The 15,299-nt window shown below is 55.3% G+C and overlaps 2 protein-coding genes across 9 annotated transcripts in view; one reads left to right on the top strand and one right to left on the bottom strand.

The window, feature by feature from the left end:
- Positions 1-1,139: 1,139 nt before the first annotated feature.
- PAFAH1B3 (platelet activating factor acetylhydrolase 1b catalytic subunit 3) lies at positions 1,140-4,673 on the top strand (the record flags this gene model as incomplete). Its single annotated transcript, XM_080703117.1, has 5 exons — positions 1,140-1,217; positions 1,405-1,494; positions 2,173-2,289; positions 2,366-2,488; positions 4,386-4,673. 5 exons carry the CDS (start codon positions 1,140-1,142, stop codon positions 4,671-4,673), a joined length of 696 nt encoding a protein of 231 aa, XP_080559243.1.
- Positions 4,674-7,432: 2,759 nt separating this feature from the next.
- CIC (capicua transcriptional repressor) overlaps positions 7,433-15,299 on the bottom strand; it is a gene marked incomplete at both ends in the record, with an annotated part of 28,356 nt that continues 20,489 nt past the window's right edge. For 2 of the 8 annotated variants that reach the window (XM_080703082.1, XM_080703086.1), the window contains 16 exons: positions 7,433-7,797; positions 7,880-8,011; positions 8,234-8,365; positions 8,442-8,596; positions 8,695-8,951; positions 9,210-9,535; positions 9,632-9,925; positions 10,026-10,192; positions 10,283-10,404; positions 10,932-11,119; positions 11,213-12,446; positions 12,699-12,802; positions 13,205-13,430; positions 13,522-13,724; positions 14,794-14,959; positions 15,042-15,224. In XM_080703082.1, the coding sequence (XP_080559208.1) occupies positions 7,433-7,797; positions 7,880-8,011; positions 8,234-8,365; positions 8,442-8,596; positions 8,695-8,951; positions 9,210-9,535; positions 9,632-9,925; positions 10,026-10,192; positions 10,283-10,404; positions 10,932-11,119; positions 11,213-12,446; positions 12,699-12,802; positions 13,205-13,430; positions 13,522-13,724; positions 14,794-14,959; positions 15,042-15,224 (4,254 nt within the window). The remainder of the gene's footprint in view (positions 7,798-7,879; positions 8,012-8,233; positions 8,366-8,441; positions 8,597-8,694; positions 8,952-9,209; positions 9,536-9,631; positions 9,926-10,025; positions 10,193-10,282; positions 10,405-10,931; positions 11,120-11,212; positions 12,447-12,698; positions 12,803-13,204; positions 13,431-13,521; positions 13,725-14,793; positions 14,960-15,041; positions 15,225-15,299) is intronic. The other 6 variants (XM_080703084.1, XM_080703083.1, XM_080703085.1 and 3 more) reach the window with 6 other exon arrangements.

Raw genomic sequence — 15,299 nt, 5'->3', positions numbered from 1 at the left:
TATGTCCCAGTGTCAATCTATCCATATGCGATAAATATCTGGAAAGGTTCGATTTGGAGGCTAAAACAAAACAAAACAAAACAAAAATGATAAGAATGACCAGGACGTGTAGGGCAAGGTGAGACCCCCACCTGATCCCACCGGGGAAATCTGAGAAGACATTGACGTCTGAGATTAATTTGGAGCAAGAAAGAAGAGGGTCACGGCCCTGGGTGGCCTTGGCCGTGGATGTAGATTTCTGAGCCCAGACACACCCAGCTGAAGTTGTGGGTAGGCCTCCATGTTTAGAGAGGGGAGCAGAGGCCACAGATCTGCAAGATGATCTATCTGCAGGAGGGGTGCCAGGCTGGACCTGAGTCCTGCAATCATCTCCAATTTCCTTTCTCTTTCTGCACCTTCCACGCAAGTCCTGCGGGTGTCTTGAATGCAAAGGCATGGTGGTTTCGATTTTACGCCATAAAAAAATTCCTGGTGCTCTGAGTGCGGAGCTCACACAGAGCAGACACAGGCTCCCTAGAGCTCCGGCGCTGCCTTAGAGTATTCCATAGAACTGTGCCTCTTATTTTCACGTTTTGCCATTTTTCTTTTCTGTCACCCACATCAGTGGAAAATGGGTGCGTCCGCTACTAGCCAGGTGCGTACTAGCCACCCCCCCCCATAAAAAAAAAAAAGATCCAGGAGTGAACTCGTCCACTCGCTCTCCCCGGTCTCCCACGTGAATAGGCACACCGCCCTGCAGTAGGTGGGCCTTTTTGCACTTTCATCTCCTTACGGCACATGGTTTCTTCCCCCAAGAAAGAAGCTTGATTTTTTCTCTTGGCCGGTAGCTCGCCCTCCCCCCGCCCCGGCGCCGCATGGTCTCGCCCGCCCCTCCCCCAGCGCCGGGTGGGGCGCCGGGCGAGTCCACTGCGCGGCCGCGTGGGGGAGCGAGGCGCCCAATTCCACTCCCTCCGAGAGAGGGTCCCGCCCCTGGAGAGGAGGCGGCGCCCTGAATCAGCCCGGGTCCTCAGCCGCGGTGAGGGCGTCGGGACCGTCCATTGTTGCCTGGAGGGGTGGGAGTGGGCGTGGCGGGGCCGCCCCCTCCCGGAGCTCTCGCGGGCCGGCCTCACTCGCTGACCTGCTGGAGCTGCGCCGCCAAGATGGGCGGAGAGGAGAATCCTGCCAGCAAGCCCACGCCGGTGCACGACGTGCAGGGCGACGGTCGCTGGATGTCCCTGGTGAGCGGTCCCGCCCGGGGTACTCGAGTCCGGCAAGGGGTGGGCGGCTCGAGAGAACCGCTGGTTCGTGCCGTTCTCGCCTTCCAACTGGGGAAGCTGAGGGCAGTTGGGGTCCTGCTGCCCGCAGGAGCAGGGTGGGTGAGGCCTGGAGAGAGTCCCTTGGACGCCCCCTCGTACTTCCCCGCAGCACCATCGGTTCGTGGCGGACAGCAAAGATAAGGAGCCCGAAGTCGTCTTCATCGGGGACTCCTTGGTCCAGCTAATGCACCAGTGCGAGGTGAGGCCTGTCCCCTTCCTCTTGCCCTACCCAGGCCTGTGCCCTCTCTGCTACTTTTAAAGCCCAGACGAGGCACGGGGTACCTATGGCTGGAGACAGCCGAGCACCGAGAATCTCCATTTAAGTGCAGCGACCTGCGGAGAAGGGAATGTATGCCCTGAGTTTGTCACAGAGGGTTTGTGTATACCAAGAGTTAAAACGAGGCTTTCCTAAAGGAGATTGCCTAAGGTGAGGCTCTTTATTGTTTGCTTCTAGGAACGCACAGCCCTATTGGGTTTATACTGAGCTATAATCGTTTTACACAAAGTGAAGGTCAACCGTAATGATGCTTCACAAAAGAGGCTCCGCTCATGATCATATCTTTCCACTAAGCACTTACCACTGTGATGGCTTTTCTCAAGAGAAGGTTCAGTCGCAATGCTGTTGGCTCCATGCATGGCCCAGGCAGACTGGACTTCCGTAAAGCCTTGTTTCTGTAGGGTTTGGTTTAAAGTGAGACTATAATAGGTTTTTGTGAAGTGAGGTTCAAAGCTACTGGGGGTTTGCTCAAGGTGGGATTTAACCACAGTGTTTCCATAGAGCAAGGCTCTTTCATAATGGCATTTGGATAATGCCCGGGTAGAGGACGGTCGGCCATGCTCAGGATGGCCCTGTGTCCACCCCACTTCTTGCCCACAGATCTGGCGGGAGCTCTTCTCTCCTCTGCATGCACTTAATTTTGGCATTGGAGGTGACAGCACACAGCATGTTTTATGGCGGCTGGAAAACGGGGAGCTGGAACACATCCGGCCCAAGGTGAGTGGGAGCTGGGTGGGGAGTTAAAGCACCTTCCGCCTGCCCCTCACCACTGCACGCTGCTCCTCTTTCGCAGATCGTGGTGGTCTGGGTGGGCACCAACAACCACGGACACACAGCTGAGCAGGTGACCGGAGGCATCAAGGCCATCGTGCAGCTGGTGAACCAGAGGCAGCCCCAGGCCCGGGTCGTGGTGCTGGTGAGAGGCTGGGAGGGTGGCAAAGGAAGAATGGTAGGGGTCCGGGACCCCCTAGATGTGGCCCAGCTGGCCCAAATTCTGGGCAGTTTGGCAGAAAGCAGTGGCTTTAGGTAAAATGTCACATGGAAGCTTGCTCTTATCCATGAGTGGTTGTGATTGAGGACATGTTCAGAAACCAATTTGCAGGCCAGGTGTGGTGGCACACATTTGTAATCCCAGCATTTGGGAGTCGGAGACAGTGGACAGCCTTAGCTACTATAACTTAGTGAGGCCCTCTGCAGCTCAGTGAGACCCCGTTTCAAAATAAAGAATAAAAAATAGGGCTGGGGATGTAGCTCAGCGGTAGAATGCCCCTGGGTTCCATCCCCAGTACTGTGGGGAAAAAAAATTAGCGCCCTACCCCTCTTTTCAGTACTCTTTGCAGCCTTTATTATTGTTTTTGTTGCCCTTACCATTGTTGTTGTTGTTATTGTTATTATTTTTGGTACTGGGGATTGAACCAAGGGGCATTCTACTTCACAGCTATACCCCCAGCCCGATTTTAGTTTTTATTTGGAAACAGGGACTCGCTAAGTTGATGTGAGTCTCACTAGGTTGTGAGCCTATGATCCTTCTGTCTTAGCCTCTCAAGGACTGGGATTACAGGTATGTGCCATTTTATGTGCTATTATGCCTGGTCCCCCATCCCTGTGGTTTTTTTTTGTTGTTGTTTTGTTTTGTTTTGTTTTGTTTGCGTTGCTGAGGATGGAACCCAGGGGCATTCTACCTCTGATCCATATTCCCAGGCCTATTTTTTTATTCTTTTTTTTTTTTTTTTTTTTTGCAGGTTTGGGGATGGAACCCAGGGGCATTCAACCTCAGAGCTACACCCCCTGCCCTATTTTTTTATTCTTTATTTTGAAACAGGGTCTCATTAAGTTGCAGAGAACCTCCTAAGTGGCTGAGGCTGTCCACAAACCATGATCCTCCAGTCTCAGCCTCCTGAATGCTGGGATTACAAGCGTGTGCCACCACACCCGGCCCCAGCCCAATTTTTTATGCTTTTTTTTTTTTTTTTGGTACTGGGGGTGGAACTTAGGGGCATTCTACCTCTGAGCAACACCCCCAGCCCTATTTTTTATTCTTTATTTTGAAACATAATCTCACTAAGTTGCAAAGGGCTTCACTAAAGTAGCTGAGGGTGATCCTCTGGTCTCAGCTTCCCAAATGCTGGGATTACACGCATGTGCCACCATGCCAGGCTTAGTTTTAATTTTGAAACAGGGTCTTGCTAAATTGCTGAAGGTCTCATCAAGTTGCTGAGGCTGACCTAGAACCTGTGATCTGATCTTCCTGTCTCAGCCTCCAAAGTACTGGGATCCCATGTGTGCCACCACACCTGGCTTCCAATTAGCCCCTTTTGCTAAAGGGATTACTGGAGATACTGGGATTGTTTAAAAACTCAAATACTCCTTATATAACCAAAAGTTGCTAGGCATTCCTAGGTGAACTTAGGCTTCTTCATTTCTTTCTGGGACATTTTCTTCTCTGAAAAAGGGCAACGTCACAACTTGTCATGATGTGAACTTTTTTGTGTGTGGGGGGCACTGGGTCTGGAACCCAGAGGCATTCTACCTCTGAGCTACACCCTTAGCCTTTTTTTATTTTTAATTTTGAAACAAGGTCTCACTAAGTTATGGAGAGCCTAAGTTACTGAGGCTGACCTGGGACCTGCGATCCTCCTGTCTCAGCCTCTCAATTACTGGGATTACAGGTGTGCACCACCATGCCCAGCTGCTATGCCTAGTGTATTTTGTAGCTGAGAACTTTATGGTGGGGGTGGGTACAGCTTCTCACAGAGAGCAGGGGAGCTTGATGCTGGTAGGAAGTCTCCTTAACTCTTGGTTTTCCTTTTCAGGGCCTGCTTCCAAGGGGCCAGCATCCCAACCCACTTCGGGAGAAGAACCGACAGGTGAATGAGCTGGTACGGGCAGCATTAGCTGGCCACCCACGAGCCCACTTCCTGGATGCCGATCCTGGCTTTGTGCACTCTGATGGCACCATAAGCCACCATGACATGTATGATTACCTGCATCTGAGCCGCCTGGGCTACACACCTGTCTGCCGGGCCTTGCACTCCCTGCTTCTGCGTCTGCTGGCCCAAGACCAGGGGCAGGGCGTCCCTCTGCCTGAGCTCACACCTTAGATATCCTGCCTTTTCACAACATTAAATTCTTCTTCAGTCTCTTTTTCCTGCTTTATAGCCAAGCCTGTCTGAGTACCATCACCATATCCTCACCGTGATCCTTGACCTTGGCAGTTCTATAGGCTGGTTCAAGTTCTGCCTGAGGCAGGCATCACTAATCAATCAGTCTAGGCATTCTGCTTCTTGCAGTCTCAGGTGAATTTTCACTATCACAATAGCATGCTTTAGCTGGGGGTGGTGGTACTTGCCTGTAATCCCAGTCTTGGTGAGACTGGAGGATCACAGGTTCAAGGACAACCTCAGCAAGTAGTGAGACTCTCATCAACTTAGACCCTGTTTTTTTTTTTTAAAAAGCAGTAAGTTGGGCATGGTGACACATGCTTGTAATGCCAGTACTTGGGAGGCTGAATCAGGAGGATTGAGTTCACAGACAGCCTCAGCTATGTAAGGCTCTCTGCAATTTAGTGAGACCCTATTTCAAAAATAAAAAATAAGCTGGGCGTGGTGGCGAACGCTTGAAATGCAGCATTTGGGAAGGCGAAACAGGAGGATTGTGGTTCATGGTTCACAGACAGCCTCAGCCTTAGTGAAGCCCTTTGCAACTCAATGAGACCGTTTCAAAAAATAAAGAATAAAAAAATGGGGCTGTAGCATGGAGCTAAAATGCCCCTGGGTTCCATCTCCAGTTCCGGGGGAAAAAGAAAGAATAAAAAATAGGGTTAGGGGTATAGCTCAGAGGTAGGATGCCCCTGGGTTCAATCCCCAGTACCTCAAAACAAAAAACAAAACAAAACAAAAAAAATAGAAGCCAGGCATGGTGGTGCTCCCCTATAATCCTAATACTTGGGAGGCTGGGACAAGAGGATGGCTGGGTTGTGGCCAGCCTCAGCAACTTAATGAGGCCTCACTTAGTAAGACAGCAACTTAGACTGTTTCAAAATAAAATATAGGACTGGGGGTGTAGTTGAGAGGTAGAATGCCTCTGGGTTCATTCTCCAGGGGGGGGAAAAAAAAAGCCAGGCATGGGGGCACAAGCCTATAATCCCAGTACTTGAGAAGCTGAGACAGGAAGATCTCAGGTTCGAGGACAATCTCAGCGAGTAGTGAGACTGACTGAGACAGTTTCAAAATTATAGTGCTGAGATGTAGCTCAAATAGAATACCCCTGTGTTGACTCCCAGTGCCAAAAAAAGTGTGCTTTAGGAAGGCTCTAGCAATCAGTAAACAATGAGTGAAACCATCTTACCAGCATTTCCTTGTATCAAGGTCAGGCAGAAATTCTGGAAATGTGGTACCCCAACAGTCAAAGCCCATACCAAGCTGCCCGTTACTCCAATAGTTGGAACTTCCTGGCACTGACCCTAGCTTAGGTACCACTTCCTGTGGAGGCTTCCAGACCCTTCCCCCCAATAGCGGTCCCTCCACAATGCCAGTGTGTCTGACTGGCACCTTATCCACAGGCTGAGGTGGGAGAGGTGAAATCCCAAGGTTGGACCTGTCTGCAGTGCTAGCTCTGGCCATGTGGGGGCAGCAGCGGTCACTGAGGACAGCTCAACACTCTTGGCTGGACTGGCCTCAAGTGTCACCTCTAGGTTCCTTCTTGGGAAAATCCTCACTGACAGAGTGCAGCCTTTCTCCCACACTTCATCTCAAACCCTCTCAAGCTTAAGCACATCAGGTGGCTGAGGACGGGATGGTTCCCTGAGCAGCCTCATCCAGAGGAGGGATTCAGCACACAGGGTCCCTCTGATGTTGGGGTAGTCTTTCTGCAGTGCTAGCTCTGGCCATGTGGGGGCAGCAGCGGTCACTGAGGACAGCTCAACACTCTTGGCTGGACTGGCCTCAAGTGTCACCTCTAGGTTCCTTCTTGGGAAAATCCTCACTGACAGAGTGCAGCCTTTCTCCCACACTTCATCTCAAACCCTCTCAAGCTTAAGCACATCAGGTGGCTGAGGACGGGATGGTTCCCTGAGCAGCCTCATCCAGAGGAGGGATTCAGCACACAGGGTCCCTCTGATGTTGGGGTAGTCTTGGAATGCTCCCCCAGTACGTGCTAAGTGCAGTGCTCCTTGGCCATCTGGGGACCAGACTGGTACAGTCAACACCCCTCCCACTTCAAAGTGAGCAGCGACACACAGATGTGTTAAACAGCTTTAATCTCGGTCATTGCGGCTTATCAGCACAGTAAGAAATATTGCACATGATCAACATGTTTTGTTCTGGGGGTGGGGTAAGGGAGGGGGAAATCACCTTCTTAGAAAGTACAACCCAAGTTGGGAGGGCAGAGGGGGTGGGGAGAAAACCCCATGCCTGTGGCAAAGTGCAGGAGCCCCCACCCCCAAACTAACCTGAGTCCAGCCCCTCTGGGGAAAAAAAGGGGTGCATGAACTCCCCCTACTCCACAGGCACCTCCCTGTGGCCCAAGGCCCACGCTACCCTTCAGCTTGCAGCCCTCATGCGAGCCATTCTGCATAAAGTACAAGTAAAAGCTCTGGAGGTCACATACTCCAGGTAACACAGGCGCTCAGTGGAGGGAGACTGTGCCCCTGCTTTCCCTCAGCTGCCCCCCAGCACAGGGAGGGAGCTGTGGAGAAGGGAGTATATACAAGAGGAGCAGGCCTCATCCCGCCCCAAGTCAGAAAGGACGAAATGGCTTTACTGGGGAGGAGGTAAGCATCCTGCCACACCCCATTCCTGCCACCTACATACTGTCCATGTCCTGAGGGGGGTACTGTGGGTCCTGGAATCTCAAGGGTCCCTCACCTGGCTGTGGCAGCTGGGGAGGGGCCTGAGGGTGGGGGAGAGGGCTGAGGGCCCTCCCAACCAGGCTGCCCCGGCCCTGGCTCTGGGGGTGGAGGCAGTGGCGGGGCAGCCTGAGCCATGCCAGAGTCCGGGCCAGGTGAGGAGGGGGCAGGGCCCCCGGCAGGGCTAGGAGTAGGGGCAGGGGTAGCAGCGGTGCCAGTAGGGGGTGGTCCAGGGAGGGGGGCCTCAGCTCCAGGGGTTTGCTCCGTGGGAGTGGCTGCCTGCATGATCTTCTGGCGCACCTCCCGGATCTTCAACTGCAGACAAACCTTGGACGGGAAGATGTCTGCATAGCGGGCCTGAAAAGCTGCTGTGGCCTGGGCTGGGGACAGAAAGAAAGGACAGAGTAAGGTGTGTAGGCAAGTACTATCCAAGTGACCTCCAAGACTCCAAGACACACTCACCTGATGGGAAGAAGCCATGATCCTGAAAGAGCTGCATGACCAGGGCCCGGCGCTGGTCCAGGGTGCGCCGAAGGGACGAGTATGGTACCTTCTCATACTCTAGCTCCCCAAGCACATCCTCAGCCTCTGTACCTGCACAGACACATGGAGCATGCCCTCGGAATTCTTATCACGGGGTTGGGGGGTCGGTAGCAGGGACCCAGCCAAGGTCACATGGTGCCTCAGAGGCCTGCTAGTCTCCAGAACTCACCCTTGACTTGCCGTGCTTCCTCTTAGTAACACCCATCCCACTGCACCCACACTGCCCTCCTGCCACTCTTCCTCCAGACCCTCGGGTCCCCACAGCGCCTGCACCTGTGCGGTCAAAGGTGAAGATATCCCCCTCGCACTTCGCACTCTTGGGGGTGTTAGGCTCCGAGCTGCAGCTGGAGCGTCTCCTCATCTTGCGCTTGGGAGAGGTGGGGTCCTCAGGCGCTGAGTCTAGGTCTGGCCAAACAGAAGCAGGCTCAGTAAAAGAGACCCCAGTCGGCTTCCCCTTACCCAGCAGCCAGTGCTTGCCTACCAGTGGAGTTCTTCCTCTTCTTGCGGTAAGAGCCCAGGATGGCTCTGGGAGAGGTGGCCAGAGACTGCAGGGTGGGTGAGGGCAGCACCTCCTCTGGCCGAAACTCTGGCAGTTCAGCAAAACGCTCTTCAAAGTCCACCTCTGACAGGACCCTGCTGAAAGGCCAGCAGGGTCACCTCCCCTGCCTGGGTTTGCAGCTGCCCCCTCTCCCACCAAACCTCCACAGCCCACCAAGGCCCCCAGCCCTGCTCACTTGTCCACAGAGTCAAAGGTCTTCTTCAGGGGCGGAGGCCGCACCTTCACCTTTTTGCCGGCACTCGCTGCTTCCTTGCGCTCTGGGGTGTCCCCTGCCGCCCTCCCACTGCTGCCCTCGTTGCTGCCACCATTGCTGCCACCGGGGGCTGCAGCTGGAGCTGGACCTGGGCTGGAAGGAGTGGGAGGCTCCCCAGGACTCTCCAGGCCCAGTCCAGAAACACGCCAGTCTGAAGACGAGCTTGGGAATTTACTGGCCTGGGATGTGGATGGGCAAGGAGAACAACACTAGGCTCAGATGCACTGAGGTTATCTAAATGCCGAGACAGCCCCACACACGCACCCTTGAAGAAGACCCAGTCCCTGGCCTCAGGAGGGTCACAACAAAAACCTCAGGGGGAGGAGACAGAGCAGACAAGCAGGAGTCAGAAGCAGGCAGAGAGGAGCAGCAGGACAAAGAGCAGAGTGACAAGAGAGCAGAGCACCAGGGAGTCCTGTGGCCTGCTGGATGCTCACCCCGGTCTCAGAACCCTTGGAGCCAGTCCGTTCTTCGATAGGCAGGGGTGGTGGGGGGCTGGTCCGGGCTGTGGGAGGCCAGGTCTCTGGGGGCGGTGGAGGGGCCGGTGCTGTGGGGTGCCCATCAAGCTCAGACTCTGGGGCAATTGGTTCTCGAGCTGGGCCAGGCTCCAGAGACTGCCGGGGCACGGGGCCAGGCCGCCCAGAGGTACCAGCCTCAAAGGAACCCACAGGAATGCTGGCAATGGCTGCTTTTACTTTCTGGGGGGCCTTTGGACTGGGCCGCTGGGCCTTGGGGGCCACTAAGCTGTAGGTCATGGAGCCTGCTGGTGGGGAAAAGAGCATTTGCTGAGCCAGGCCTGACTGGAGCCCATTCCTTGGGTCTCCCAACTCACCATGCCCTCGGTTGGCCTGACACCCACCTGTGGCACTGGGAAAAGGGCTACTGGGGCCTGGGGTGGCAGTGGCAGGGGCCGGTGGGCCCTTGGGCAGAATGGTGGCAGCAGGTGTGGTGGTACTGGTGGCTACAGTGTAGACCAGGCTTGGGGGGGCCTGGGATGGCTGGGCCAGGGGTGCTGAGGAGGTGGGTGCAGGGCTGCCAGGGTAAAATGCCGTTATGACAGGACCTCCGGGGGCTGCACAGGCTGGAGGCAGCTGAGGGCTGGGCACAGGTGACACGCCCACCTGGCCAGGAGCCAGCAGAGGGGCTTGGCCTGCTAGATGAGAGACAGAAAAGGGAAATGTGACCAAGTTAGGGCCCAAGCTGTTTCAGTCCCACCCTGAGTCCCCAGCACTGACTGTCAGGTCACCCCTCACCTGAGAGCAGGGGCTGCACAAAGGCAGGGCCACTGGGCCCCAGTGAAGTGAAGCCTAAAGCTACCGAGCTCGTGGGCCCATAAGAGGTGACCGTTCCAGCCTGGCTGGATGTAGGACTGGTGCCGAGAGGCAGCGTGTGCCCGCCTGCCGACTGCACGTAGGTGATTCTGCCACAGAGAGGAAAAGGTAAGAGTGACGTTGAGTGGCCTAGCCCCAGCCCTCCCTGGGCCTCTGGGAAAGGCCTCAACTGTGCTCACCTGGTAGAAGAGGGTAACAGGACCTTCTGGGGCTGTGAGGTGGGTCCAGGAAGAGAGGCTGGGCTTAAGGGTGGCACCAGGCCACTGGGTGTGCTCACAGGTACAGGAGTGAGCTGGATGATCTGTGGATAAAAGCACCCCAGGCTGGGGTGAGCTACGACTGCAGAGGGGAGGCAAAAAGGCCTGAGATCTAGAGGGGGGTAAGCAAAAGCTGAGAACTAAGACTTAGGACCAAGCTAAGATGGGAAACATGATTGTAAGAGATAAAGGACACAGAAGGAATGAGGTCCACACACAAAAGACTTGAGGAAAACAGCAGAATACGTAAACGGATTTTTTTGAAAAGGGAGAACAGGGCGTGGTGGCGCAGGTTTGTAATCCCAGTATTTGGGAGGCTAAGACAGGATTGCAGGTTAGTGACCAGCCTGTTAGTGAGACCCTCTGCAACTTGGTGAGACATTGTTTCAAAATTAAGAAAAAATAGGGCTGGGGGTATAGCTCAGAGATAGAATGCCCCTGGGTTCAACACCCAATCTCATACACATACACACACACACACACACAGACTGAAGAAAAAGCAGACACAGAAGCCATGGGATATAGGCACAAACATGGAGCAGAAGAGGGCCCAGAGCCAGAACACCCTTACCTTGCTGGGTGGCTGGGCACCATTCTGCACAGGTACTGAGAAAGGTGGGCTCACCAAGGGTAGTGGCTGGCCAGCCCCTCCACCCCGCACTGACATGCTTGGGGCTGCCAGGGGCACTAGTACCTTCCCAGGCAGCAGCTGGGTTGAGCCACCTGGTGCCGGGGCCTGCACGGGAGAAACTGACTGGGCTGGAAGTTAAGAGGCAAGAAAGGAAAAAAGTTACAAGAAAGCCAAAACAGGGCTGTAGCTCCAATCCTTGTGCTGCCCAGACCAGGCCTCACCTTTAGGGGGCGGGGCGGAGGGCACAGACTGCAGGATGGGGATGCCAGGAGTGGGTGCAGTAGCGGCCAGGACTTTGCCGTTGGTTGAGGTGCCCGGTGGAAGGGTGAAACGGATGCTGGTGGTGGGTGCAGGGCCACCGGGAGCTGCTGCCTTGGTCCCAGGGGCTGGTGCTGAGGCAGGTGCCACCTGAAGCTGCTGGGGCAGCGTGGGCAGGATGTACTGCACCTGGGTGATTCCCCCAGCTTTGCCTAGGGTACCTGGTTGCAGGATGCCCAGGGGTACTGGCCCATTGGGGCCACTCCCAGCACCTGCTCCTGAGCCCACAGTGGACCCACTACCAGGGGCCCCCTGGGCAATAAACTGAACAGCAGGGGGTGCAGGAGCCCCATAGCCTGGGGTGCCCACCAGCAGGTTGGTGACAGTGGCAGGTGCCTTTCCCACAGTGCCCAACAGGGGCCCAGCCACCAAGTGTGGAGCTGGTGAGGTGGCTGCTGCTGACTTCTTGTCCGAATACACTAAGCTAACGCCCAGTGGGGAGCCCCCTGGTACCCGAGACCCAGTGCCCATTTCAGTCCTGGCATTTGCCGTGTCATTTGGAGATGCCTCAGTACGGCCAGAGGCGGGGAAGGGCTTAGAAGCAATGGGCACAGGAGTGCTGCTGACAGGCCGCACCACATTGGTGACCATGGTGGCGGCAGGGCGAGAGAGGGGTGCTGCTGAGGCTCCATAAGCCAGTGATGGGGTTGGGGCCGAGGGCACTCGGGCTCCACTGCCCTCCCGCTCCTCCTTGTTCGGAGGCAGGACCAGTGTCTGCAGGATGTTTCCTCCTCCACTGGGAGGTGCCGCAATGACTGAGGGGCCTGGTGGCTCCAGGCCCCCAACGCTTTCAGGTCTCTTGCGCCGGAAAGAGGCAGGATCCGTTGAAAGAAACCGTGTGGCCTTGGAAGGTGTGGCCGGTCCCCCAGCCCCAGGAGGTGGGGGCCGTAATGAGCCTGCTGTACTGCTCTGACCAGACTCCTGGGCCTTGAAGGGTCCAGAGCCCAGTGAGAAGGAGGTGGGTGCCGAGGCTGAGGAGACACCAGGTGAGGAGGAGGAGGAGGATGGGGTGGAACCATAGCCTTTGCCAAAGGCTGCAGGTGGATCCGGGGGCCCTGGTGGCTCAGGGTCCAGTGTCGGACGGCAGTGAGTAAAGGAGGAACGGATCACTGGTGAAAACACCTTACGGTTAAAGCCCTGGGTTGAAGAGAGACACTCAAGTCAGGAGAGTGCAGGCACCTGGACACCCAAAGCTAGAGGCTCCTACCACCCTGTCAGCCAGGCCAGCCTAATGCACCCCTTTAGCCAGCTGGAGGCCTCAGTTCATCCTGGCTGCAACCCAACTCCCCATGAGTCAAGTAGCTTGCCCTCTCTGGACCTTCATCTCTCTCTTCTCCTCCTAGGAGCGTGATGGTTCGAACAGCACCACGTCTCAGTGCCAAGCCTCACCTTGTTACCCTCTGGGTCCTCCCCAGAGCTATCTCCGCTCTCGCTGTCAGTCACTCGCTCCTTGCACTTGAGATCAATGTCAGTGGTGTTGAAGCCATCATCAGCTGAGGGAGCAAAGGGAACAGCATGAACAAGGCTTGGGACAGGGCTACCCGAGGGAACAGTCTGGAACCTGGGTGCTAGCCTCAGCTCTGCCCCAAGTGGGCAGTGGGTGTTGTCCAAGAGGCTAGTCCCAAGCCCAGAGCTATGTGTACCTGCCCAATGCAGGAGCCTAAGAGTGTGCGAGTAGGAGCATCTAATGCTGTGCATAGGATGCATGTCCTCAGGTCTCCTGCCTATTTGAGAGCTTCCTCAAGTGCAGGGCTGGATGTAGTCGGCAGGGCCAGAACTGAGGACATGCAGTCATAAACAACATGGAAAAGAAGAAATAGAAGGAGTCTAGCAGCCCACCCTCCAAGCCTTAGCTTGCTGGTATCCAGCAGGATTCCGGGCCCTGTGCTGCTCACCAATGACATCATCATCCCCTTCCTCCTCACAGATGACCATGCGTTCCTCATCACTGGTCATGTCCTCACTGGCTGCACGCTGGGAACGAGAGGCTCGGGTAGGAAGCAGTGGAGGCCGCCCACTAGCAGCCAAGGCACCTCCCTCACTAGGGGCTGCAAAGGAGCCTGGAGTCCCATACTGGGTTGTAGGCTTTGGGCCAGAATACGATGTGGGGCCAGACACCATCTGTAGGACAAGTGGCAGGAAAGACTCAGCCAGGACTGCTACTCCTGGGATAACCCTCCCTGCCTGCCCCCTGGTGGTATGCACCCCAAACCTGAGTCAGTTCTTGTAGTGCTTGGCTGTCTACTTCCCCACCATCCAGGCTGTGTACCCCACTGTGGGAGAAGGCTCGGGGCCGGGCCGAGCCAGGTCCCCCAACTGCGTGCAGCCGTTCTGCTCCACAGGAACCACTCCCTTGAGCTTTGGTGTCTGAGCTCAAGAGGGTCTGGGCTGCAACAGACAGGAGCTCAGAGGACACTGTAAATCAGAAGGGGAGGTGGCTGTCAGAGTCAGGAAGCCTCTTGCCAGCACCTACACTGGCCAAATTACCCACAGATATTTCTAGGTACTGGGCAGAAGCAGGCTGGAGTTCCTGGGCCACCTGGTGGGGAAAAAAAAACCCACACACACCCACCAGCCCAGCATCTCCTTCCCACTGGTTCCTGCCTCTGGGGCTGCAGGAAGCATCCCATTCCCTGAGAGGCAAACCTGAGAGTGAGCGAGTATGGAGACTGGCTCATATGATGTTGGACGGCTACCCACTGCCTGTCTCAGCTTTACTTCTCTCACCTCAGAGAGGCAGTAACATCCCCCACCCTCAGAGCTGGACGGTTGTATCTCCAAAATTATACCAAAAAAGTGCCCCAGAGCATGATGAGACATGCCTGTGGTCCCAGTATGTGGGAGGCTGAGACAGGAGGATCGCAGGTTCTAGGACAGCCTCAGCAAGTAGTGAGACTCTCATCAACCTAGCAAGACCTGGTTTCAAAAATAAATAAAATTAGGCTGGAGGTGTAGCTGAGGTAAAGTTCCCTAGGGTTCAAATCCCTAGTACAAAAGGGAAAAAAAAAGTGCCCCAGAACATTGCCAGGCACCTCATATAGATCCGCTCAGTAAGTAGGAGTTCACAGGAATGTTGTGAACTGCAACAGCTGCAATTAGGACCTTGGGAGCCAAACAAGCTGGGGTTTAAATTCCAGCCACTCCATTTCCTAGTTGGTGATTTTAAGCAGTTACTCTGTCTCTCTGAGCCTGTTTCCTCATATGCAAACGGGGTGTGGTTTTGAGTTAGAGAATACATGCCACATAGTGACTGGCATATAGTAAGTGCTCAGTAAATGACAGTTGATGATGCAGTTTCTACTTAGATCTCTAATCTGTATCTCCTGCACTTTCACACAGTAATCGCCATTTCCTTTATGGAGCCTCAAATAAAAGCAACAAAGCAGAGAGGAGCTACTGGGCAGGGGGTAAGCAAGCAAGGGGAATAGCTGGCAGCTCTCAGGGAGAGAGGTGGCAGGGTGGGAGAGCCAAGGGGCTGACTAACCCCCAGGGGCAGCGGCAGTGCCCGTCTCCGACATGCTCCGCTCCCGCGGCTCCTTGTGCCCTCCTGCCAGCCCCAGGCTCGTGGGCTTGGCCTCTGAGCTGGACTTCTTTCGGTCCTTGTTGCACCACTTCCAATCTGGGTGGGCCTTGAAGTGGGCCTCCTTCACCTGGCAGGAGAGGGCAGGGCGACCCTTCACTTACCCGCCCCACCAGAGGAAGTCAGGAGGAGCCAAGAGGAGGAGGCATTACCTGGAAGGCCAGGTCATGGTACTTCTGCTTCTCCTTGGGCCCCAGGGCATACCACCACTCGCCCAGGATCTTGCTGACAGTCCGGTTGTCCTGGTTGGGGTGGCGCTGGTGAACAAGGGCTCGGTGCCGCTTACTAAAGATCATGAAGGCATTCATGGGCCGCCTGATATGGTCCTTCTCCCGCTGCAATAAACATAGCCCAAAGCAAGATGGTTAGGACCAGAGAAACAGGCTTGGGTGGCCATGGCGTGAGAGAGG

This window comes from Muscardinus avellanarius (assembly GCF_963383645.1).
Source record: "Muscardinus avellanarius genome assembly, chromosome: 10".
Lineage (NCBI taxonomy): Eukaryota > Metazoa > Chordata > Mammalia > Rodentia > Gliridae > Muscardinus > Muscardinus avellanarius.
This window is presented reverse-complemented; position numbering and strand designations above follow the sequence as displayed.